The sequence below is a fragment of the Trichechus manatus genome, unplaced genomic scaffold, assembly GCF_000243295.1.
Source record: "Trichechus manatus latirostris isolate Lorelei unplaced genomic scaffold, TriManLat1.0 scaffold00294, whole genome shotgun sequence".
Classification (NCBI taxonomy): Eukaryota; Metazoa; Chordata; class Mammalia; order Sirenia; family Trichechidae; genus Trichechus; species Trichechus manatus.
This window is the reverse complement of record NW_004444230.1, coordinates 401,148-426,511: the sequence shown is the minus strand read 5'-3', so window position 1 is coordinate 426,511 and position 25,364 is coordinate 401,148. Positions and strand designations below refer to the sequence as shown.

Genomic DNA, 25,364 nt, shown 5'->3' with positions numbered 1-25,364 from the left:
TGGTCAGTTTTGCCATTCTGCTAGGCTTAAAAGAGAGCCAGTTTCAGAGCAGGAAGAGGAGCTCCCCACCACCAAGGAAGAAGGGCCAAGAGTGCAGCGTGTCATTTGGACTCGGGATCCCTGCACTGAGAAGCTCCTGGAACCTGGAGACCGAGAGAGAGCTGTAACACTGAAGACAGCGAGACGCATTAGAGAAATGGTGGCAGGAAAGACTGGCAGGACACAGCGCAGTGGGCTTTCCGGCCCACTGAGCGAGAAAGTTGAGTGCCTTTGGCTGAGACTTACTGGTGGAGTGGGGTGCCTCGGAGCACTTACCTGCAGAGCTAAAAGAGCTTTGAAACACTTGCCAGAGCAGAGCAGAGGCTGAGGGCCAGAGAGAGGTGTGCCTGCAGCACAACTGAGAAGAGGCTGTCCTGATGGAAGAACTCTATCCCAAGTGTTCCTAAACCTGAATTGTAACCTGTTACTTCTCTAATAAATCCCATAATGGTAAGTACTGTCTGTGAGTTCTGTATGGCCATTGTAATGAATAATCGAGCTCAGCAGAGAAGTAGAGAGTGCCATGGGAGGGATGGTTGGTGTCAGAATTGGTAAAGATGGCAGAGAGAGGAGGTATGTCTGACCTCTGCCTCATAGGAATCAGCCTTGGGCTGTTGATCTTGACTGTTCTTCCCCCTTGTGAAGTTGGAGGAGGTCAGACCCTCCGCCATGTCATTTTTACAGAGGGCCAGACTACTACTTCTGTTTCTAAGACATAACCATAGGAAGTACAGCTCAAGAGTGTTCCCCATCCAGGGCCAGTGGACAACCTTAAGCTGAAGCCTAGTGTGGCCCATAGAAATTCTCGTAACCTGGCCCCTGCGTGGCTTGTACTCTGAATTACACCTGAGAATATTCTGTCCATTCTGGTGTCCAGTTGTGTTCCCGGACCTCCCCACAGTGACTATTCTATTCTCACTTGCTATGTTCCTTTGCCCATCACTCTTCTGTCAGTTTGTTGTACTATAGTGGCTTCCAGGTTGCTATGATGCTGGAAGCTATGCCACCAATATTTCAGATACCAGCAGGGTCACCCATGGTGGACAGGTTTCAGCAAAGTTTCAAGGCTAAGACAGACTGGGGAGAAAGGCCTGGTGATCTACCTCTGAAAAAAGCCAACGAAAACAGTAGGATCACAACAGAATATTGTCCAATGTAGTGCTGGAAGATGAGCCAGGGAGTCAGAGCTGATTCGATGGGAGCTAACAGCATGTTCCTTTACATGCATAATATTTATTTTTCTGTCTGCATTGCAACTGTACCTTGCTTACTTAGCGAGTTCCTGACCACCACCTCTAACCCATATCTGTGTACATGCCGTCAGGTAACTACTGTTACCAGGTCACATGGCAGCTGTTAATCTGAAATCCTAAGACCTTGATGGTTTCAGCAGGCCGTGGGCCACCAAACTGACCATTACTATGCGGCCATACTCCATTCATTAATATCCTTGCCATGTAAACAACAACCTGTTGCCATCAAGTCGATTCCAACTCATAGCGACCCTCTAGGACAGAGTGGAACTGCCCCATAGGGTTTCCAGGGAGCGGCTGAACAAGGCTCCTATAAATGCATGTGTTCCTTCTGCTTTGCCCTACACCAGTAATTCTTCACTTTTGCTTATTCAGGGATCTCTTTGAGAATCTGATATGGAGCTTTCCCCAGGGAAAAAAATAATACACATACAGATTTGCAAAAAATTTCAAAAGTTTTTCAAAAATTGCAAAAATTTGGGGTCCCCATTCCAGTGCTAACAATTCCAGATGGTAAAAAATACTGAAAGAGACTGGCAGTCTGAGAAGTGGAAGCCTAAACATAATTCTTCCCTAGTTGCTCTTCACATCCATAAAAGCCTGCAGAGAATTCTGGAACAAAAGTTGGCAACCTCATCCCCAGGGCCCAGTCAGCCACCCAGGGGGCGCTGTTCTCACTTGTCCACCTAGCTCTAGGCTGCCAAACTCCATTCATTAACATCCCTGCCACATGAACAACAACTTGTTGCCATGGAGTCGATTCCGACTCATAGCGACCCTGTAGGACAAAATAGAACTGCCCCATAGGATTTCCAAGGCTGTCAATCTTTACGAAAGCAGACTGCCACATCTTTCTTCTGCAGAGCAGCTGGTGGGTTCAAACCGCTGACCTTTTGGTTAAATTAGCACTTAACCACTGTGCCACTGGAGCTCCTTCTAGCTCATGCAGTAGGTGCTTAATGGCCAACCGAGGCAGCAGCTCCTGTCTGAGACAGGACACAGGCCTTGCCCCTTACCCCTCCCCTTGCCCACATCAACAGGGTCTCCTGCCTATGGGTCTAGCCCAGACCTTCTGCACCTTTCCCTAAGGCCATCGGGCAAGCCAGGTAACTCTGGTGCTCACATTGTCACCTTGAAACTGGATGAAAAGGAATTCCCCTAGGTCTGCTGGGCCACACCTTCTCTGTGTTTCCTTCTTCTCGTTATGTGTGTGTTGTCTCTCTTTTTTTTTCCTCACTCTCTCTCACACACACACATACACCAGTTGTCACCAGGGAGAAGAGCTAACATCAGCATCTTGGGACCTCCCTGGAGCAGATCTCGTGGAGCATACCTTCAGGTAGGACACTGCTGAGCTCAGGGATGGCTGTCCCCAGGCCACAGGCCAGATTACATTTCCTGGGTCACTCTGACCTCTTCAAAGGCCACAGCCACAACTGAGCTGGTATTCCTTCATGCTGACATCTTATTCCAACCCTCTCTGCTTCAATAAAACAAAAACAGCCTTGATCTTGGCACAAACCTAAGTGCTCATCACATGCACACAAGGTCACCATCAGCCTTCTCCAGCCTACGCCAAAAATTATTATGCATTTCTAACAAAGACTGACCATGAATTCAATTGAGAGTCTGTGGAGCTGGGATGGGGGAGAAATCTCCCTGCCCTTCTACAGAATAGGGATGTCTCCCATTCTGACCTTTCCCATCCATGGTAAAGCTAACCACCGTGGCTTCCTCCTCCCCACAGACATGCACCTACCTCTCCTACAGGGAGAACACTGGCAAGTAAAACAGAACACTAAGGTACTGAAAAGTGAAAACTCTTAAGACTGACCTCAGAGTCAACTCTTGACTCTATGGGCTGTCACATGAATTTCTAATTCTGTGAATAACCTGCCACCAGAGTTTTATTCCAGGCTAGTTTCCCCTACCATTCAGTTCACGTCTGGGCTCTTACCATGTGATTTCAAGCCATACAATGTAATTAAAATGTTTTCATAACCTATCTCTCAGAAGGTTGTCACTAATGTTTGTGATCTTGGGCAGGTTGCTTCCTGTGCTTGAGTCTCTGTTTCATCATTCTTTCACTCAACAAATATTTATTGAGAAGCTAGTACATTCCAGTACTGAGGGTACAAAGATGAGCAAGATATAGTAAGGCTGAAGAATGTCTCACTCTGTTGTTTATATGTTAATGTAAATAACTCACCACTGTTACTGTGTGATTAGGGCTGTCACGGGTTTTGGACAAGGTAATAGAGGAAAACTGGGAGGGGAGCACCTGTCTCAGACAAAAGTAGCAACACAAATGTAACATGAGTTAAACAGAAATCAGGCTTACTGTAAGAAGGAGAGGAAAGAAAAAAACCCCAAATACAACTTTTGCAGTAAAAAAAAAGGAAAATACAGACAATACATGATAATAAAAAATACTACTATTTGTAAATAATGTAAATTAATTTTTTGGAAAAGAAAAGAGCCTCAATTTCCTCACCCATGAAACAGAAGGTTGAATGGGCTATTTTGTTGTTGTTCTTGTTGTTTTAGTAGGCTCCATCTCACAGTGACTGTCTTAGTTATCTAGTGCTGCTGTAACAGAGATACCACAAGTGGATGCCTTCAACAAAGACAAATTTATTCTCTCATGGCCTAGTAGGCTACAAGTCCAAATTCAGGGTATCAGCTCTAGGGGAAGACTTTCTCTCTGTCAGCTCTGGAGGAAGGTCCTTGTCATCAATCTTCCCCTGGTTGAGGAGCTTCTCAGTGCAGGGACGCTAGGTCTAAAAGACGCACTATGCTCCCGGTGCTCTTTCTTGGTGGTGTGAGGTCCCTTTGTCTCCTTGCTTGCTTCTCTCCTTTATATCTCAAAACAGATTGATTTAAAATATAATCTAATCTTGTAGATAGGGTTTACATAACTGCCAGTAATCCCATCTCATCAACATCACAGAGATAGGATTTACAACATATAGGGAAATCACATCAGATGACAAAATGGTGGGTATGGTAAACAACCATCATTTTCTATGTGAACATTGTGGGAAGGCCTAATAAATCTCTGTTCTTATAAGCTACCCAATTTGTGGTATTTTGTTATGGCAGCCGTAGGAAACTAATGCACTCTGTTCTACGCAAAGGAACGTAACAGATAATGGAAAGGACAGAAATGTGCCTATCTTTCTAAAAGCTACTTTTCTAGAAGGTACATTTAAAGACTATCAAGATAAAAATAAAGGTAAGCAAATAGATTTTAGGGCGTGCATTCAAAGCAAAACATGTTTCTGAGGCTGTCTGAAATGAAGCTGAGGTTGTACATTTTATGGCTGAAACTGTAGCTGCTAACAACTGTAAGAACGGACATGGCAATTAGGAATAATATGCATATGAACTAAGGCCAGTCACTGAATCCTGAAAATACCATCATGAAATACATAAATTCCAATGTTGTTATTGTTGTTGGGTGCCATCGAGTCCCTTCCGACTCATGGCAACCCCATGTGACAGAGAGGAACTGCCCCATAGGATTTTCTTGACCATAATCTTTACAGAAGCAGACTGCCAGATCTTTCTCCCACAGAGCCACTGGATGGGTTCAAACCGTCAACCTTTAGGTTAGCCACTGAGTGCTTAACCATTGTGCCACCAGGGCTCCTTTTAAATTCCTTTTAAATAAAAAAGCGGATACACAAAAATACATAAAATCAAAAATTAAAAAAAAATTTTTAAGTTGCCCCTACCCTTTGTCTAATGGGTATAAAGATATTAAAGCACAGCCATTTATTTAAAAAACATTGAGTGATTTTTTTTTTTATACAGAGGCAATGGTGACATATACCAGTTTAACTTAGCATTCAAGTGATTCCCACAAGCGTATTCTCAGATTTATACTTGGAAAGAGTTTTTCATTTAAAATCATTTGTGAGGTATGTGGGGTGAGATTATACTATTCTCTCTACTATTTAAAGTTTTTAAATGTTTATAATCAGAACTTTCAAAGTTGAATTGTGTATGACACCTTTTGGATTGTAAAACGTTTAGATTTTGTTGTGTGGAGCAAAGCGCATAGCTGAATCCTGAGTGTGTCATTTCAGCCTGGTCACTTATGTATCTTTTCAGAGATCTTGCTTCAAGAGGGAAAATAAAAAGACTCAGTTAAGCATACTATGAGCCCTGGTGGTGCAGTGGTTAAGAGCTACAGCTGCTTACCAAAAGGTCAGTGTTCGAATCCACCAGCTGCTCCTTGGAAACCCTACGGGGCAGTTCTACTCTGTCTCATAGGGTCACTATAAGTTGGAATAGACTTGTTGGCAATGGATTCTGGTTAGAACAGTGCTCCTTAAACTTTAACATGCATACAAATAACCCAGGTATCTTGTGAAAATGCAGATTCTGATTCAGTAGGTCTGGGTGAGACTTGAGACTCTGTATTTGTAACATGTCCCCAGGTGATATGATGCCACTGGTCCAAGACCACACAGTGAAGAGCATGGCTATAGACTGTGGTTCTCAAATTTTAGGTGCATGAGTCACCTGGAGGGTTTGCTAAAAGGTTGTAGAGCCCCACCACTGGGGTTTCTGATTTAGAATGTCTGGGGTGGCGTCTGAAATTCTGCATTTCTAACAAGTTTCCAGGTGATGCTGATGCTGCTTGTTCAGAGCCCACTTTGAGAGCCACTGCTGCAGAGGAAAGAGTACTAGATTGTGAGAAAGTCTGGGTTTTAGCCTCAGATCTGTTAGTTACTGGCCGTATGACTCTCTATCAGAGGCCCTGAGTGGTACAAATGGTTAGCCCTCTCAGCTGCTAACCCAAAGGTTGGAGGTTCAAGTTTACCCAGAGGCTCCTTGGAAGAAAGGCCTGGTGATCTACTTCCAAAAAATTAGCCATTGAAAACCCTGTGGAGCAGAGTTCTACTCTGACACACACAGGGTCGCCATGATTCAGAGTCAATTCATCTGGTTCTGTGACTCTATCAGGTAGGAATGCATTCAGCTGCAATCAACAGAACATCCAATTAACAGTGGCTTAAACAAATGGTAGTTTATTTTTCTTAGAAACATGATAAAACCAGAGGTGGCAGTCAGGGCTGGGACACCTCTTAGGAAGTCATCAAAGATACAGAGCCTTTCTATCTTTCTGCTCCACCATCATTAAGGTATGACTTTTTGGCTTATGGGCACACGATGGCTGCTGAACCAAGTTCCAGGCAGGAAGAAGGGAGCAGAGCAAAGAAGGAAGGGGCATGCTAACCTCACTTGCCCTTTTGAAAAAGCTTTCCCAAGAGACCCACTTTATGACTTCCAGTTACATCTCATTGGCCAGAATTGTGACGACTGTAGACGAATCATTGGGAGTTGACTAGGGAGAAGGGGTTGGATGGGCCAACTAACACTGTCTACTACAGTGACCTCAGACATAGATACAAGGTATTAATATAAAGACAACAGAAGCTCTAAAGAGTAAGTGCACATCTCAGCTTTCTGAGATCCATAAAATCAGTGAGATGCACTGCTGGCACTCTGGGTAGGACAATTCACCACTACGTGGGACTATCCTGTGCATTGCACGACATTTTGCATCTCTGATCTCTAGGTACCAAATGCCAATATCACCCATCTTCATCATTTTGATAAAATCAAAAAGGCTTCTGCTGGTTTGCAGATGACTCCTAGTGAGGGCAGGGAGTAGAAGGGAGCTACCTTCCTGAGTCGAAAACCACTGTACTAGATCATCTCTCACCAAAATTGTCTGATGCTCTCTGACCTCTCTAATAAAGGCTATTTTTCGAAGCCCCAGTTCCACAGCAGGAGCATGAGTTCCCATTCTCCACCCCATGGTGAATAGCGATTCTTTTATCTCCTTACTGTTACTTTTAAACCATTACTATTTTGCCATGTTGAAAAAAACCCTGCTTCTCCTTCACGACACATGCCATCCAACTCTACCACACTCTACTACTTGTTCCAATGATCTATCCACTTCTAAATCACTCCATATTCTCCAAGGACTTCCCTCTCCACACCAAGCCTTACCTTTATCTTAGGTGACTTTTGCCTCCATATGTATGGTCCAATCCAGGACCCTGGACTGGCCATTCCTGGAGCTCCTGACCTCCAATGCCCTTTACCTCTTCTCTACTTCAGCCACCCACACTGTGGCCAGATCCCAGCACTTGTCATCCCACAAAACTACTCCTTGACCTTAAACTTGACTGACTCACTCTTGTCACCACCACTACTTCCTGGATCTCCACTTTCTCATTCTCTTTGTCCCAATCTTCCCAATGTTTATCTCACTCTCCCAAGCTTCTACACTCAGCCTGGACATTCTGATCCATCCTTCATTTATTCCCCTGATCTTCATCCCCCTGGTACAACCCCATCCCTGGCTCTAGCTAATTTTCTTTCCTCTTACTCCTACACTTGGGCAGTTGAGCACTGCTGGAGACATTGCACACCCACACACTCTGTTGCCATGACAACCGGGGGAGGGGCTCTCTAACCTCCCTACCTCTCTCATCACCCGCTCTAATAGTCCCTCTACAAATCCTTGCTGGTCCTATCTTCTGTTCTCTACCTTTATCTACCTCGGCTCTCATTCTGACTCTCAGCAGATAACTTCACTCCTACTTGACAGTGAAAATAGAAGCTACCAGGCAGAAGCCCCCTCAACTTCCTGTCCCCCACTCCCACCCCATTAAAACACTTATTTTTATCTACACTCATCCTTTCCTCCCTTTTATTGTGGGAAAAGTTTCCTTCCTCTACTTAATCCCTCCACCTGAGCCTGGATCCCAGTGCTTATCTCCAGCCTCCTCAGGGACCTCGGCTCTCAAAATCCCTTCTGTCCCTTCAGTATTTGAACATGGAAGCCTCTCCTATGTTCTAAAAGCCAGTGTTCCCCAGACACTACATTTCCATCTCCTCTGTACAAGTCTCTCTTCCTCTTTAGAGCAGGGGCTTTTAATCTTTTTCAGACCATGCACCCCTTTGGCATTCTGGTGAATGCTTTTTTAAAATGCATAAAATAATATACACAGAACTACAGTGGAAACCAATTATATGGAAATACAGTTGTGACAATATTAAAAAAATGATTTGTGACATAGTAATACCTGTGCTTTTTTTTTTAAATTGTATTTTGTGTGTTCTTTGTTAGTGCCTTAAATAACAAGATCCCAAAGTGGGTCTAATAACTCCTGTAATTTCAAAGTAGAGATGATTGTAGACAACATACTGCAACATCTGCATCAACTGTAATGTGATATAAAAATAGCCGTGTTTTTTTACAGGTGACAAAGTTAAGGTACTGCTAATACTGCTGAAGTGTGATGCCTACAGTCATAATTGAAGGAAGGCTAAATTTCTGTTAGAGGTGAATGAAATCAAGATGGATTTTCTTTCCCATCCAAGTGTATGGATCTCCTGAATTCTACTCATAGATCCCTTGGGTGGATCCATGGACCCCAGATTAAAACTGCTTGTTAAGTCTATACTCCCTGCCCACTTCATCTTCCACTCATGTCTCAATTTTATGATTTCTCAAATATCCGTTGAGTGCCAACTATGTATAAGACTACGTAATATTTTATAACCTGGTTTTTACCCCCATGGCCCAGGGTCACTATTCTTACTAAAGTCATCAATGGCCCCCCAAATTTGAAGGACCTTTCTGCATCGCCATATTACTCCATCTCTCTGCAGCCTCAGATGCCCAAATCATTCCCTCCTCAGAACTTTCTCCTTTCTAGCCTTCTGCAATATCCTTCTCTGTGGCTGGGCCTTCAGCTGCAATTAAATGAAAACCCAAATCAAATAGTTTAAACCACAAGGAAAAATATATCTCACATTTCAAGAGGTCCAGATATGGGGCAACTCCAGGGATGATTAATTTGATGGCTCAGCAGTGTCACAAGGGTGCCTTCCATCTTTCTGCTGCCATGACTTGACAGCACCATGACTGTCCTCAAGATGCTCTCTACATGGCTGAAAGATGACTGTAGCAGTTCCAGCTGCCATATCCAAACGTGACAAGGTGCAGCTGAAGAAGAGAATGTGCCCCTTCCTAATATGTCTCTTTATTTTTAATAATCAAAGAGACCTTTTCCAGAAGACTCTGGAATCCTTTCCTCATATTCCATTGACCTGAATTGCATCATAAGTCCTTTGCTAAAACAGTCCCTGGCAAGGGAATTGTGACTCCATGACTTGGCTTGGACTAATCAGGATTCACCCCTGAACCACTTGGAGGAAGGGTGGGATGCAGAATAAAAGCAGGGCTCTGCCAGAAACCAAAAGGTAGGCAAGCAAACCTGTGTGATACACACTAGTTCTTCTTCTGCTTTTCTGCTTGCACCTTCATTTTTCTTTACTATAAAATCTTCCTCCCTACCCCTTAAATACTGTATTCTGCCAGGTTGTATTCCCAGTCCTCTTCCAATCCAGGACCATTTCACACCATGCATTCTCCTTGGGTGACCCTATTCATGCCTATGGTTTTAACTGCCACCTGGATGCACCTGGTTCTCCACTTAGATCTCTTTCCTTAGCTCGGTTGTTATTAGTTGCCGTCAAGTCGATTCCGACTCATGGTGACCCCATGGGTGCAGAGTAGAACTGCTTCATAGGCTTTTCAGGGCTGTGACCTTTCAGAAACAGATCACTAGGCCTGACTTCTGAGGCTTCTCTGGTTAGGTTCAAACCACCAACCTTTCGGCTAGTAATTGAGTGCTTAACTATTTGCACCACTCAGGGACTCCTTCCTTAGCTCTAGGCTCATGTATTCTCTCTTGCCTATTGGACTGCTGGATGTCCCTCAGGCCCCTCAAACTCAACCTGTACAAACATGCTCCTCCTGAATTGTGTCTCAGTAAACAGCCCTACCTTCACCCAAAGTCCCAAGATTGCAATCTGTCAGCTCAGACTCTTCCTTCTCCCTTACCCCATTACGTGCTCAGTCATCTTGAACTCCTGTAGATTCTCTCCACTCAGTATCTCTAGACTCTGTCCGCTCTTCACCACCCCTGGGCAGGGCCCTCCTCCTTTCATGCCTGGATTCATGCAATGACCCAACTGGCAGCCCAGTCTCTTCTTTTGCTCCACTCAAGCATGCCTCTCTCCCCTATATCAGAGGGGTCTTTCTGAAATGCAAACCTGATTCTGTCCCAGGATCCTTCAGCAGCATCCCATTGCCCTCAGGACAGAGCCACCTTCTTTTGCCCATTCCAAATGATATATCCAGGTCTGGTCCCTGACAATTTCTCTAGTTCACCACTTGAAACTCTCCATGTTAATCCTAAAGTCAACATGCCATCTCCCACACCCAGCTATACACACGCTGCTGCTTCTACCATGAGCACGCCCAACATACTGTTTTCCTTCCACATACATTTGAAAATAGTTTTGTTTTTGTTTTGTCCTAAGGGATGAGACAATACATATTGTTCTGTAACTTGATTTTGTCACCTACTATATGCAGACTACCTTTATATGCTGGTGATAAACCAGCACCTGTCGCCATTGAGTCGATTCGGACTCATGGTGACGCCATGTGTATTCCAGAAGGACTGTGCTCCATAGGGCTTTCCTTTCAATAATATTTTATTGTGTTTTTGGTGAAGGTTTACACAGCAATTTAGGTTCCCATTCAACAATTGCTACACAAGTTGTTCAGTGACATAGGTTACATTCTTCACAATGCGTGAACATCATCATTATTTTTGTTCTGGATGTTCCATTTCCATTCATCTAGTTTTCCTGCCTCCTTACATTCTTATCTTTGTTTTTAAAGTAATTGTTGACTCTGTAAGGTTTTCAATGGCTGCTTTTGAGGAAGTAGATCACCAGGCTTTTCTTCTGAGGAACCTCCGGTCGGACTCGAACCTCCAACCTTTCGTTTAGCAGCAGAGCACGTTAACAGTTTGCACTGCCCAGGGACTCCATGCCGGCGATAGTCTACTTTGTCTTATAAATGGCTCCTTTATATTCTCTAATCGGGATATACTGTAGTTTATTTAACCACACCTCTATTGATGGACATGTGGGCATCTGGGCTATTTTTCCCCATTATAAACACTGTTACGGCAAACATTCCTGTCTATATATCTCTGTGCACTTGTCCTAGAATTTCTGTAGGATAGATTCCTCAAATTGAAATTGCCAAGTCAAAGGTTATATGCACTTACATATCGAGAGAACAATCAATTCACCCTCCAGAATGTATCCATTTAGACTCCCACCAAGGGTGTATAAAAACAGTGCATAAAAGCATCCATTTCTCAGGATCCCCATAACACTGAATATTATCACTCTTTTAAAATTTTGCTCATCTCATTTTCTTGCCTTGAATATGTGTTTTTCTGACTACTAGCAAGATTGAGCATCTTTTTATATTTTTATTTATCATGAACCCTTTATACCCTGTACCCATTTTTGTTTTCCGAGTGTTTGTTTTCTTCTTATTGATTGTAGCCGCCTGGGGTGCGATGGATCGCTTTTGTGTGGCCTTTCTCAACACGGTCTTGTAACTCTCACCCAAGTTATTGGGTGTGACTGTGCAAATAAGGTAATTGTGGCCCATCAAAGGGATTTGTCAGTTTTGCCATCCTGTTAGGCTTAAAATGAGAGGGAAAGGGAGAGGAAGATGGAGACGGAGGGAGAGGGAGAGCTGTAACAATGAAGACAGCAAGAAGCAGTCGCAGAGAACCCAGCTCACGGAGCAAGAAAGCTGAGTGTGTTTGGGCAGGAGGCTTGCTGGCAGAGTAGGGTGCCTCTGGGCACTTGGTGGAGTTTAGGTTTGCTGACCCACAGAGGTAGAGGTAAGCAACTTCTGGCCGAGGCTTACTGGTGAAGTGGGGTGCCTCAGGGCACTTATCTGCAAAGCTAAAAGTGCTTTGTAACACCTGCAGAGGCTGAGGACTAGAGAGAGCGTGCCTGCGGGCATAGCTGAAAAGAGGCTGTCCTGATGGAAGAACTGTATCCTGAGCATTCCTGAGCCTGAATTGTAACCTGTTACTTCCCTAATAAACCCCATAATCACGAGCAATGTCTGTGAGTTCTGTGTGGCCACTGCAATGAACTATCGAACCCAGGAGAGAAGTAGAGAGTGCGCTGGGAGGGGCAGCAGGTGTCAGAATTGGTAAAGATGGCAGAGAGAGGAGGCATGTCTGACCTCTGCCTCACAGGAATCAGGCTTGGGCTGTTGATCTTGATTATTCTTCCCCCTTGTGAAGTTAGAGGAGGTCTGATAACTCCACCACCACAATATCATTCTTACACCCCCTTGAAGGTCTGGCTAATTCCCACCAGAACTTCAAGACTCGGACCAGGAGCCACCTCATCCCATGAGTCTTCCCTAATTCTCCTGTCTGTAGTTAAACCCCTACTCCGCACTCTGTGCAGAAACCCTCTGCCTGTTTTTCTCTCCATGAGACCGTGAGCACCTGGGTCTGGTGCTTCCCTACCTCTTAACAGAGTGCCCAGCACATTATAGGTGCACAGTCAAAGAATAAAAGGATGAACAAATGGCCCACAGACAAGATTACTTTTAAACTGATGTCCTTTTTCCTATTCCTTGAGAAAACAACACCAATATGAATTTAGTACAACTCCCTTCACATAAAGAGCTTTGGTTCTTTGTCTTTGTTGTTTTAATTTTTCTTTATCTTCATCTTGAAAGTTAAACTCCTTGGGTTCATAGGATCCCAGTCTCATTCAGGACTAGAACTGGCTCTAACTAGCTGCTTTTCCACAATATGCACACTGCTATTCCTCCCCGTCCCTGAAATACACTTTCATTTTGCCACCTCACACTTCCACCTATTTACCTGCAAGATACCTGTGTTCCTGACATACTGTAGGCAGGCATCGAGGAAAGGACAGAAATAAAGGTGCATCTAACAAAATGTTTTATTTAACCTGAATTTCCAATAAAGGATCTGGACATTTAGCAAGCGTCTTAGTTATTTACAAATGCTACATTTATTATCAGAGGCAGACCAAGACCTCAGACAAAGAAAAGCCACATCCCACCCACTACATTACCATTACCTGGTCCAGAAAATGTTCAGTCAAGCAAATTAAACTCAACATTTAACCGTCAAACTACTGGTAATGACCTTGAGACCTTGGACCTGAAATCCAAGAGATGATGAACCTGATCCTTCTGTTCAACCTCAAAGGAAGTTAGATCTGAAATCGAATCCATCAAATCATGACAGATAATTGTTTTTGCTTTTTTTTTTAAAAAATTTATTTAAAGCAAACACTCATTTTGCTTTTACTCTGAATAGGATTTTTTGCCTGTAGCAGCAGCCAAGCTAAATACTTCAGCTGCGATTGCATCTAGGATAACGACAGCAGCTACCGTTTGTTGAGTGCCTACTGTGAGTCGGGCACTGTGCTAAGTGCTGACGCCATTATCTCATTTAACTGGCATCAACTGGCCAGTTCTCGGCAGAAATGGAAAGCCAGAGTCTGCTAATAACTGGGAGTATATTCAGCTCTGCTAATGTACGTAAGCATCTCCATTTCCAACCCATTTCTACAAGACCGGGAGGAGCCTCCAGCTTGTCCAACATAGCTTCTTAGAAGAAACTGACACAGCAACTTCTCCAACTCCAACGCACATGTTCTAACCTGCTCGCCTATAAACCGGCATTTGAATGAAGCTTTCCCGCTTCTGGGGGACCAGAGGGAGGAGAAAGGCACTGCTATTAATCACAAGAAATGGTAAAATTTAATTCTCATGTTTCACAGGTGTTCATGAACTGTTTACCACTTTTTATTATTTTAAAGGAAGCACAGTAAGCCTTACAAGACTCACAGGGCGGGGAAGCCTGGCAAGTTTACTCTCGTCTCTGAAGCATTCCTCTTCAGCCCTGAGCAGACTCAGGGCTCTGAAAGGGTCCTGGCAAAGCCTCTGAAGAGAGCCAGGCCTAAAGGAGCAGTCCTGTTGGGGAAGGGAGTCTCTGGGGCTACTGGAGGAGCTCCAGCCCCCCTCTGACCTTCAAAGTGAGCAGCCAGACCCTCCCCAAAAGGGCAAGGCCACCAGGTCCTCCTGGGGTGGATACTAGAGATCTTTCTACAGCCGACCAGAGGTGGAGGAAGCTGGGAGGCCTGGATAGGATAAGAAGAGAGAAACTGAAGCAAGATGGGGACAGGGGCAGGTGTGGGTCAAACCAGAGCCTTCTAAAGAAGCCCAGAGGATTCCAGGTGGGGGCTGGAAGGTGGCAAAGTTCTCTAAGAGACAGAAGAAAACAAAAAACCTCATCTGAGCATTGACTCTTTGAGGCTCCCAGAGAAAGGCCACCAGACAGACAGACCGATGGAGTGGAAGAGAAGCCAGGACCTGGCCCACATGGGTGTGGGGCTTGGAATGTTCCAGGGGTGGGGAAGGCTGCATCTACTCTTCAATAATTGGTTTGGAGACAATTGGCCATCCATATGGAAAAGATAAAGTAGATCCCTATCTCACAGCAAGCCTCCAAATAAATACCAGATGAACTAAAGACCTACAAGGAACAAGCAAAACTATTATGAAGCTTTTGGAGGAAAACAGAATAGCTTCATGACACTGGGTAGGAAAAGGTTTCTTTAATAAGGTATAAAATCACAAAACATAAAGGAAAAGATGGATAAATTTGTCTACATTAAAATAAACATCTTCTCTATGACAAAAGACACCATATACAAAGTGAAAAAAGAAGCCATAGACTGAGACAATATTTGCAACCCACATAACTGAGAAAAAATTCATAGACTATCTTAACATGCCTACAAATCAATAAGAAAAAGAGAAACCACTTATTAGAAAAATGGGCAAAAGACATGAATAGGCAATTCACAGAGGAAGAATTTCAAAAGGCCAGTAACAAAAGGAGTCCCTGGGTGTCAAACAGTTAAGCACTGGACCACTTACTAAGCCATAATGTTGGCATTTCAAACCCCCCAGAGGCTCCTGGGAAGAAAGACCTGGCCATTTTCTTCCAGAAGGTCACAGCCTTGAAAACCCTATGGAGTGCAGTTCTACTCTGCAACTCATCAGGTTGCCATGAGTTGATGGCAACTGGTTTGGTTTTGGTTTTTTTGGTTGGTAAAGTTGAAGCTGCATGTCTTCCTTCTGTAGACATTTTCCCTCATATTCACAAGCAGACAAGTCCTGTACTTGGTTGATGTAATAGCGAATACGTGGAAACAATCTAATCTCCCTTGTATAGAAATAAAAACCTGACTAAAAAAACTCACTGCTGTGGAGTTGATTTCAACTCATAGCGACCCTATAGGACAGAGGAGAGCTGCCCCACAGGGTTTCCAAAGCTGTAATTTCTTTTTTAATTGTACTTTAGATGAAGGTTTACAGAGCAAATTAGTTTCTCATTAAATAATTAATACACATACTGTTTTGTGACATTGGTTACCAACACCACGACATGTCAACACTCTCCCCTTCTTGATCTTGGGTTCCCCGTTACCAGCTTTCCTGTCCCCTCCTGCCTTCTTGTCCTTGCCCGTGGGCTGGTGTGCCCATTTAGTCTAATTTTGTTTTATAGGCCTGTCTAGTCTTTGGCTGAAGGGTGAACCTCAGGAGTGACTTCAGTACTGAGTTAAAAGGGTGTCTGGGGCCATACTCTTGAGGTTTCTCCAGTCTCTGTCAGACCACTTGAAGTCTGGTCTTTTTTTTGTGAGTTAGAATTTTGTTCTACATTTCCCTCCTGCTCTGTCCGGGACTCTGTCAGAGCAGTCAGTGATGGGAGCCGGGCATCTGTGGTAGTTATGGTCCATTAGTCCTTTGGACTAATCTTTCCCTTGTGTCTTTGTTTTTCTTCATCCTCTCTTGCTCCATACGGGGTGGAACCAGTGGGGTATCTTAGACGACCGCTCACAAGCTTTCAAGATCCCTAGTCACCAAAGTACCAAGGCTGTAAATCTTTACAGGAGCAGACTGCCACGTCTTTCTCCAGTAGAGCAGCTGGTGGCTTGGAACTACCCACATTTTGGTTAGCAGCCAAGCGCTTAACCACTGAGCCACCAGGGCTCCTTGTGGAAATAAAACAAACTGGTTTTATTCATCTAATGAAATACTATACAGCAGTTAAGAGGAATGAAATAAATCTACATGTGTCAGCATGATTAATCACAAAAGCCTAATGCAAATTGAAAAAAACAGATGGCAAAAAGGTATTGTACTTTGATACCGTTTATATTAAAACACACACAAAAATACAAAATCATGTTTGTATGTTTAAAAACTTTTCTTACTTTAAAATAAGAATTTTAAAGAAGAATGTTGGCTTGGACCCAGCCCTTCTACCTAGCAGAGCAGCTCACCAACCTACACAGCGTGGCTGACTCAGTGTATCTGGACCAAGGCATACAAACCTGGCAGAGGTGCAAGGACAGCCCCGCCCCGCCCCCACACCCTGGTCGCGACCTCGCGAGCCCCTGCGAGTCTCACCGCGCAGGCGCGGAGCGGGAGCCAAGGACTGGAGGGGCGCGGCCTCGCTCTGCGCCTGTGCCGAATTCCAGCTGCGACTGCTGTGGGAGAAAATGATGCCCGGGTTGGGCTCCCGGCCCCGCCGGCGGAGAGGAGATCCGCACTGCACACGCGCAGACCGAACATCCGCGTCAAAAGACGAAGAGAGCGCGCGCTCCCCACGTCCTGCGCACCCAGCTGCCAGACACATTCGTCTCTGCGGTGACTTACGCCCGGCCGGGGCGCCGCGGCCGCGTCTGAAGAGCGATGCCCCGAGAGATCATCACTCTGCAGCTGGGCCAGTGCGGCAACCAGAGTGAGCGAGCGCCGGACCCCCGCCAGCCTTCGGTTCTGCCCCTTTGGGTCCACCCAAGTGCTTGACATTCTCCAGCTCCCCCTTTCCTTTCGATGAACCCTTGCCCTAATGCGCATGATGAACCCAGCCCCAGCCCTAGAGCGGAGCCTCCAGCCCTCGGCTGTGACGGCCCCCGGACCCAGGCGTCTTGGGCCCACTGTCTGCATGTGACAGCTTCTGACCCTGACCCCGGGCTCGTGAGGCGTTCTGGCTCCAGCCGACTCAGGTGTCTCCCCTCCCCTCCCCGCCAGTTGGGTTCGAGTTCTGGAAACAGCTGTGCGCCGAGCATGGTATCAGCCCCGAGGGCATCGTGGAGGAGTTCGCCACCGAAGGCACTGACCGCAAGGACGTCTTTTTCTACCAGGTGCCCCCAGCTACCTGGCCGGGGCTGGCAGTGGCCCAGGGGCCCTGAAAGGAAGGGCAGCGGCCTGGTCCTGGGAAGCCCGCTGGGCAGAGCGGCCAGCGCTGCTGGCTTGAGGAGGGAGGGCGGGCAGGAGCCAGAGTTGGGAGGTGTAGGACTGGGCAGGCCCCAGCTGATTGGGCCTGTCCTGGACTCCCCTTGACAGGCAGATGATGAGCACTACATCCCCAGGGCGGTGCTGCTGGACCTGGAGCCCCGGGTGATCCACTCCATCCTCAACTCCCCCTATGCCAAGCTCTACAACCCGGAGAACATCTACCTGTCAGAGCACGGCGGAGGAGCTGGCAACAACTGGGCCAGCGGATTCTCCCAGGTGCCTAGACAGGCCATCCTAGACACTTTTGGTATTCCCATCCCAGGGCAAGGCAGGCTCAAGCAGCCGGGGCATTTGACCAGATCAAACTGACAATAAATAAGGGACAAAGGGATACACTGACAAAAGGGACAGCCAGGGAGAGGTTTATGCAAATTTTGTGCAAATCTTTTGTAAAGCAGCCGCTCTGGTTTGAGGACTACAGCAGAGTTTCTGCTTGAGGGTGGCAGCGATGTCCCAGGGTAGAGATCTAGTGGCTGCAAAGAGATGCTCTCCAGAACCCTCTCACCCTGACCCACTCTCCCCATCTCTCTATATTGTTGTTACGTGCTGTTAAGTTGATTTTTGACTCAGAGTGACCCCATGTGACAGAGTAGAACTGCCCCCATAGGGTTTTCTAGGCTGTAATATTTACTGGAGCAGATTGCCAGGTCTTTCTCCCTTGGAGCCGCTAGGTGGGTTCCAACCACTAACATTTTGGTTAGCAGCCAAGCACTTACCTGCTGTGCCACCAGGGCTCCTATGTCTCTATACAGGGCGAGAAAATTCATGAAGACATCTTTGACATCATAGACAGAGAAGCAGATGGAAGTGACAGCCTAGAGGTGAGGAGGCGGCCTGAACAGGTGGTATGATGGGGCAATTCAGTTCAAAACCCGTTTATCAAGCATTTACTGTGCATCAGATGCTGGGGTATTGAAGTCAATAAGTTACAGTTCTTGTCCTCAAGGATGTCATTCAGCTTGTGCTCTGGGCTCTGAACCTTCCCAGAGCCTCAGCCTAGATGGACACAAGAAACCTTGAGACAAGGGTGTGTTGGGAGTAGGGAACGGGACAATCCTGAAACATCTCCTCCAGATACCTGGAGACTGCTCTCTGCCCAGTGGTGTCACTAGGGGGGTACAAGGGTTGCAGACCACACGGGGTGACACTGTCAGAGGGAGTGACACCAGAATGACTGTCTATAAAATTTTTGTGTGGTGTTTCAGCAGAAATTTATTATTTTTTATAAAAATATCCCTGTAGTTGGTTATAACAACAACAAATTTTTTTGTAAGCCCAGCTTCCATGTATTCATATACCTACAAGGCTAAAACTCTATGCTACTTTACTTTTTGAACCTTCTAATGGCTCTGGGTCAGAGCTGTCATTACCCAATTACAATGCCACTTTGAATCACGTGCTGATTACCACAAGCACATGCTGTTTTCGTTGCTGCCCGTTTTTTTATAGTTGCTGATGTTGTCAAATTTTCTGGTATTTTAGCTACAATATTGTGGTAATTAGCATGGGGGAGGTGACACCATGAGTTACTGCACTGAGTGACACCAACCCTAGTGACACCACTGTCTCCACCCCTCCCCATTCAGGGCTTCGTGTTGTGTCACTCCATTGCTGGGGGGACGGGTTCTGGCCTGGGTTCCTACCTCCTGGAGCGGCTGAATGACAGGTGATCCTGGGTTTGGGGCAAGGGCATTAGTTCTGGTTCCCTGGGTAATGTCCTTCATTTTTGTCACTTTTTTCTTGGACTGGACGGTCTGTCACTTCCCCTTTTGAGTCATAGGGACAGAGCCTGGCTGCTCAGGGAATACCTTGGAAGCAATAACTCAGGGGATGTGGGGTTGCCTAGGGAGATTGTTATGGATTGAATTACATCCTCCCAAAATATGTGTTGTAAATCCTAACCTCGGTTTGGTTCCTGTGGTTGTAACCCCATTTGGGAATGGATTGTCTTTGTCATGTTAATGAAGCAGGATTAGTGTAGGATGTGTTTTGAGTCAATCTCTTTTAAGATATAAAAGAGATTAAACAAGCAAGCAGAGCAGAGATGGGTTAAGACAGATGCCAAGACACATGGAGATTTCCAAGGAACCAGGAAACAAGCTGGAAAGACAAGGACCTTCTGCCAGAGCTGATGGAGAGAGAAAGCCTTCCCCTAAAGCCAGCCAGTGCTCTGAATTCAGACTTCTAGCCTCCCAAACTTTGAGAAGATAAATTTCTGTTTGTTAAAGCCATCCAGTTGTGATATTTCTGTTACAGAGCACTAAATAACCAAGAGGTGATGTACAAGGTTTGATGCTTGAGGCTTATACTTTCTGACGACTCAGTTCTGCTGTCACTCCTTTGGTAAAGAGATTGGTGGTGCTTGGAAAGGAATGTTCCCTGTTGTTCCTAGAGAAGACTGAGATGGGTAGTGATGGGGGTCCTTCCATTTACCCCTCTAGCCTCTTCCTCACCCTCAGGTACCCCAAGAAGCTGGTGCAGACGTACTCGGTGTTTCCCAACCAGGATGAGATGAGCGACGTGGTGGTGCAGCCCTACAACTCGCTGCTCACGCTCAAGAGGCTGACCCAGAACGCAGACTGCGTGGTAAGCACAGAAGGAAACTGGGGCTTTGGTCGGCCTCCCCAGACTAGTGAGTCATCTGTGCCCTGTTCTTCCCAAGTCCTTTCCAGAGAACAGAGAACAAACAAAGCCATCCTTCGTGGGCCGAATTATGAAATAAGGCCCTAACCCCCAAGTTGCTTACAGTCTGTTTAGGCAGCAAGACTCTAAACAAAGTGCATCCCTCCCCTCCTCTACCTACTGCCTGCTCATGCTTGAACTCTCAGCTCAAGGGTCACTTTCTTAGGAAAACCTTCCCTGACCACCAAGTCAAGGTCACATTCCTTTGTGCCTATTTCAGGTTGTAATTATACATTTCTGTTGTTTTATACTTAATGTCTGTCTCTCTCCACTAGAGTGGAGGCCTGGTGAGGGGAGAGACAGTGCCTGTTTTGCTCTCCATTGTGTCTCCAGGGCAAGCACAGTACATGGCACATAAAACCAGTTGCCATCAAGTCGACTCCGACTCATGGCAACCCTATGTGTGTCAGAATAGAAGTATGCTCCACAGGGTTTTCAGTGGCTGATTTTTTAGAAGTAGATCTCCAGGGTTTTCTCCTGAGGCACCTCTGCGTGGACTAGAACTTCCAACCTTCTAGTTAGCAGCTGAGCATGTTAGCCATTTGCCCCGCTCATTTGCTCACTGCACTGAATAGTAAAAAAATGTCTTGTGATATTCCAGAGACAGTGCTTTCCTTTTAAATTAACAAAACTACTTCCTGGTTTTGGAGTTAGGGGGCTAAGCTAATATCCTGTTTCTTTGCCCCCTTTCTCCTCATAAAGGTGCCATGACCCTCTTCTGTTCCCCCAGGTGGTGCTGGACAACACGGCCCTCAACCGGATCGCCACAGACCGCCTGCACATCCAGAACCCATCCTTCTCCCAGATCAACCAGCTGGTGAGCCCTCACTCCTCGACCCTCTATGCTGGGACCCTCACTGCTAGATGGCCATCTGGGAAGGGAAAGCCCCACCCCAGCTGAGGCCCGTGACACGGCACCCCTGTCCCCAGGTGTCCACCATCATGTCGGCCAGCACCACCACCCTGCGCTATCCCGGCTACATGAACAATGACCTCATCGGCCTCATCGCCTCGCTCATCCCGACACCGAGGCTCCACTTCCTCATGACTGGCTACACCCCCCTCACCACGGACCAGTCGGTAACAGCAGCCCTCAGTGCCCAGGCTGGACTGGCCCTGGGCTCAGAAGGCCCTGGGCTCAGGGGCTGGTACAGAGCACGTGGCTTTCTTGCTGACTGCTTCTCCACTTTCCCTCTGCCTTTGGCTCCCTGCAGGGGCTGGGCTCTGCAGGGGTCTGCTCAGACTCCTGCACATGGGCATGACTTGGCTGAGCTGAGTTAGGGCTAAGATTCCTGATCCTCCAGCAGGGGCTCAGTGTAGATCTGGATCTAAAGGCACTCCCTAGAGGGACTGTACTACCAGAGCCCGATGGGGCGTTGGGGGGTTGTCGATTATTCTTTCTGTGGGTGTGTCTGGACTACAACCTCAGTGCTGGCCTGGTCCGTGTTACCCACTTGTCCCTCAGGTGGCCAGTGTGAGGAAGACCACAGTCCTGGATGTTATGAGGCGGCTGCTGCAGCCCAAAAACGTGATGGTGTCCACAGGCCGGGATCGCCAGACCAACCACTGCTACATCGCCATCCTCAACATCATCCAGGGGGAGGTGGACCCCACCCAGGTAGGTGAGGCCCCTTCGTTCTACCCCTGAACCTGCAGGGGTAGAGGAGAGGCTACCACCACCACTTCTGCGCCCACCCCAGGTCCACAAGAGCCTGCAGAGGATCCGGGAACGCAAGTTGGCCAACTTCATCCCCTGGGGCCCAGCCAGCATCCAGGTGGCTCTGTCGAGGAAGTCTCCATACCTGCCCTCTGCCCACCGGGTCAGCGGGCTCATGATGGCCAACCACACCAGTATTTCCTCGGTGAGTCTAGTCTTTTGGTCTGTTTTGGCCACTCACTTCCACTAACCACTTTCAGCACCTTCCCCCAGTCTATGCCTAACCCCTGTCCTTGGCGCTGGTGCCCATCCTGGAGATTTCCATCCGTTTCAGCTCTTTGAAAGTTCCTGCCAGCAGTACGACAAGCTGCGGAAGCGAGAGGCCTTCCTGGAGCAGTTCCGCAAGGAGGACATCTTTAAGGAGAACTTTGATGAGCTGGACACATCCAGGGAGGTTGTGCAGGAGCTCATTGATGAGTACCATGCGGCCACACGGCCAGACTACATCTCCTGGGGCACCCAGGAGCAGTGACTTCCCTTCCCACCATCCCCACTCCCTTGGAAAGTAAGCACAGCCCCACCATTCCTGGCCCCTCTGACTCAACACCCTCTCACCAACAACCTTTCTAGGATCATCTCCAGCCCCAGAGCTGACCCTACTTCCTCCCTTCCATGCCCTGACCCCTGACGTGCTTGTTTAACTCAAATAAAGTAATAAAGCCCTGGTAGTGAATATAGTCAGGGCATAGTCTGTGAAGAAAGGAGCCCTGATGGCACAGTGGTTAAAGCACTCAGCTGCCAACTGAAAGGTCAGCAGTTCGAACCCACCAGCCTCTCTGCAGGAGAATAGATGTGGCAGTCTGCTTCTGTAAAGATTACAGCGTTGGAAACCCTAAGGGCAGTTCTACTCTGTCCTATAGGGTTGCTATGTGTCAGAATCAGTTCAATAGCAAGTTTTGGTTAGTCTGTGAAGAAGGTAGATGGTGAAAGGATCTTCATGTTCCCTTCCAGTTATAAGGCATATGAAGTTAGGGTGAATTCTACCTGCTGTAATTTTTTACAAGTTCGTCCAAGTCTTAATGTGTCTGTTTCCGTTGTCATCCCTTGCCTTGGACCAGGCTGTTTGACAGAAGTCAGCCCTACTCTCAGGGTTACAGAGGGTTACTGAGGTCTTCTGTCTCCTCAGCACCTAAGCCCCTGCCCTAGGGGCGTAAGCATTGCCCCAGCCTCCTCCACTCAGGGCAGAGAAGGACCTACAGCATTCTGAGCATGTCAGGAAAGGCAGAAGTCTGGATTCCCAGTGCCCGGGACCATCAGAACCCCAGGAATGCAACCCAACTCAACCTACCCTGATAAGCAGGAAGAGAACTCAGGAGTAGGGCTGAACCCATCCTGAGAAGTTCTTGGACATATATCCTGCCCCAAGCTTCTTCCCTCCATTCCAGGCCCAAAGCAGTAGGCATACCAAAAGTGGACTCAATCAGGGCCCAGAAGGCTGGACACCAGGGTAGGAACTGGGCAGTGCCAATCTTGATGACTCACTGTCCTCTAGTCTCAGGGATGCCAGGAGGCCACCCCTACCCCACCCAATGGAGAAGGGAGGGTGAGTAATTGCCAGCTTCCAAAGCTGCCCTCTCACCTGCCCCACCCACCACCCTACAGCAAGCCGACTGGCCATGTAGAAGTTAAAGTCAGGAGGTCAAGGAGGGTGGAGCCCTGTGGTATCCAGACTCCTCTCTGTGCCTGGAAAAGCCCAGAGTGTGGGCGTCCCTAGGGGTGGTGCTCTGAGCTGTGGGGCTCCAACTTGTCCCACTGACAACACTCCCACAGGAAGGTTTTGTGTAAATAAGGATTTTTTTGCTTCTCTTCTACAAATAAATTAAGAAACAAACTAGAAAATTGTCCGCACCCGTTGCAGCCCTTGGGTGTGGGGTATGCCCTGTCCCTGCAGGGCCAAAAGGGTCCGTGGTTTCCTCAAATCTCAGAGCAGTCCAGGCCAAGGCTGGAGGCAGGAGGGAGGTCATGACCCTTAGCAGGCTTAGTCCTGCAGCTGCCCCAAACAGCCAGACTGTCCCTGGGGCTCATCCAGGCCCGGGTGCTGGCTGGGAGGGGAGATGTCTGGCAGGTCTTGGCATGGAGGAGAAAGGCTGCTGCAGGGCCTCTCGGGGGAGGGGTTGGCCAAGTAGGCATTCATCAGCTGCACGATCTCTTCCACCTAAGAGAGGGCAGAGGTCAGGTGCAACAGGGGCCACGGGGTTCCCTTCTTTGTCTCATTCTTCACCCAGGCTCTGAAGCTCCAGCTTCCTTACCAGGGCTCCCCATGATCTGGCCCCTGCAACCTTCCCCCTCCTCACCCCTCTCTCCCTCACTATGTGCCGGTCACACTGGCCTTCTTTCTGCTTCTCTAACATGCCAGGTCTATTCCCATCTCGGGACCTTTGCATTTGCACTTCCCTCCACCTGGAATGCTAAGTGTCACCTCCTGACCGTCCTACCTAATGGCCCTCTCCAGTCATTTCCTGTCTCACTGTTCTTTTCTTTGTAGCACTTATCTCTATCTTAAAATAATCTTTGATTACTTGTGCACTGCCTGACTCTCCCATTCTAATGTACTAATCTTGAGCTTGTCTTTGATCACTGCTGGATCCCCAGTGCCTAGAGCCCTCTGTACCCGGCCACCAGGTGTTCAATGTTTCTTGACATCCCTTCCCTTCCCTCCTTTCACCACCCCTCTGCTGCTCACCTGGGGGCTCTGTAAGAGGAGCTGGCTCTCTCCCACCCTCAATGCCAGGGTATGGGGCCCCATTAGCTGGCAGGCGGCCACATGGCCATAGCTGACACTGTGGATGGGCTCCGTTTCACCGGGTCGGGAGAGGGACATGGCCTTCGCTCCCAGGCCCAGGCATAACTTCTGTGGAGCGCCCCTACCAGGCTCCTGCAGACAGATAGGCAGAGTCGGGGGGGAAGGAGAGGACACTAACATTTTTTTTGTTTGTTTGTGTTTGGGGGTATAGCTGTGAGCAGGGAGCCTGCTGGTTCCCCGTAGGACCCCACAGTGCCAGGAGTTAAGGCTCCAGAGAGGTGAGGGTCCAAAGTGACTCCTGGGGTTTAAGATGGGCAGCTCTGCTGGGGTAGGTAGTGTTACCCACGGTGGGGGCCTGTGGCTCTGGGGCAAAGGTGTGGGGCTAGGGCCACCAGAGTCCCCTTCTCCCTTCTCCCCCTCACCGTGCTCAGCTCCAGAACGTCATACCGAGCAGCGCCGAACCCCGGACACTGCGCCGCCAGAGCCAGGTAGGCAGCCATGGCCTCAGCTCGGCCCATGCCCCGCAGCCGCTTCCAGCCTCCCAGCACAGCAGCCGCCGTGCCGGCGCCACCTCCTCCATCGCTGGCC

At 47.5% G+C, this 25,364-nt stretch overlaps 2 protein-coding genes across 3 annotated transcripts in view; one reads left to right on the top strand and one right to left on the bottom strand.

The window, feature by feature from the left end:
- Positions 1-17,028: 17,028 nt before the first annotated feature.
- LOC101361492 (tubulin gamma-2 chain) lies at positions 17,029-22,751 on the top strand. 2 transcript variants are annotated; one of them, XM_023725224.1, is made up of 11 exons: positions 17,029-17,077; positions 17,368-17,480; positions 17,683-17,850; positions 18,387-18,476; positions 19,221-19,300; positions 20,094-20,220; positions 21,047-21,133; positions 21,247-21,396; positions 21,782-21,934; positions 22,017-22,178; positions 22,308-22,751. In XM_023725224.1, the coding sequence occupies exons 1-11, from the start codon at positions 17,029-17,031 to the stop codon at positions 22,503-22,505; spliced, it is 1,377 nt and encodes a 458-aa protein (XP_023580992.1). In that variant the 3' UTR covers positions 22,506-22,751. The 2 variants fall into 2 exon arrangements, with proteins under 2 accessions (XP_023580992.1, XP_004390340.1); XM_004390283.1 differs by having other exon boundaries at positions 18,387-18,455; positions 22,308-22,505.
- A 1,057-nt stretch (positions 22,752-23,808) lies between these two features.
- Positions 23,809-25,364, bottom strand: part of PLEKHH3 (pleckstrin homology, MyTH4 and FERM domain containing H3) — an 8,435-nt gene continuing 6,879 nt past the window's right edge. The window contains exons 11-13 of the mRNA XM_023725225.1: positions 25,199-25,364; positions 24,717-24,908; positions 23,809-24,188 (exon numbers count right to left, since the gene is read on the bottom strand). The exon at positions 25,199-25,364 is cut by the window's right edge and continues 239 nt beyond it. Of these exons, the coding sequence (XP_023580993.1) occupies positions 24,012-24,188; positions 24,717-24,908; positions 25,199-25,364 (535 nt within the window). The 3' untranslated portion in view covers positions 23,809-24,011. The remainder of the gene's footprint in view (positions 24,189-24,716; positions 24,909-25,198) is intronic.

Excerpts from the sequence above, each read along its gene's own strand:
- LOC101361492 (XM_023725224.1), top strand. The coding sequence starts at position 17,029 with ATGCCCCGAGAGATCATCACTCTGCAGCTGGGCCAGTGCGGCAACCAG. Across the intron at positions 17,851-18,386 it reads GGGCCAGCGGATTCTCCCAG|GGCGAGAAAATTCATGAAGA; the intron begins GTGCCTAGACAG and ends GTCTCTATACAG. Across the intron at positions 21,134-21,246 it reads TCTCCCAGATCAACCAGCTG|GTGTCCACCATCATGTCGGC; the intron begins GTGAGCCCTCAC and ends CCCTGTCCCCAG.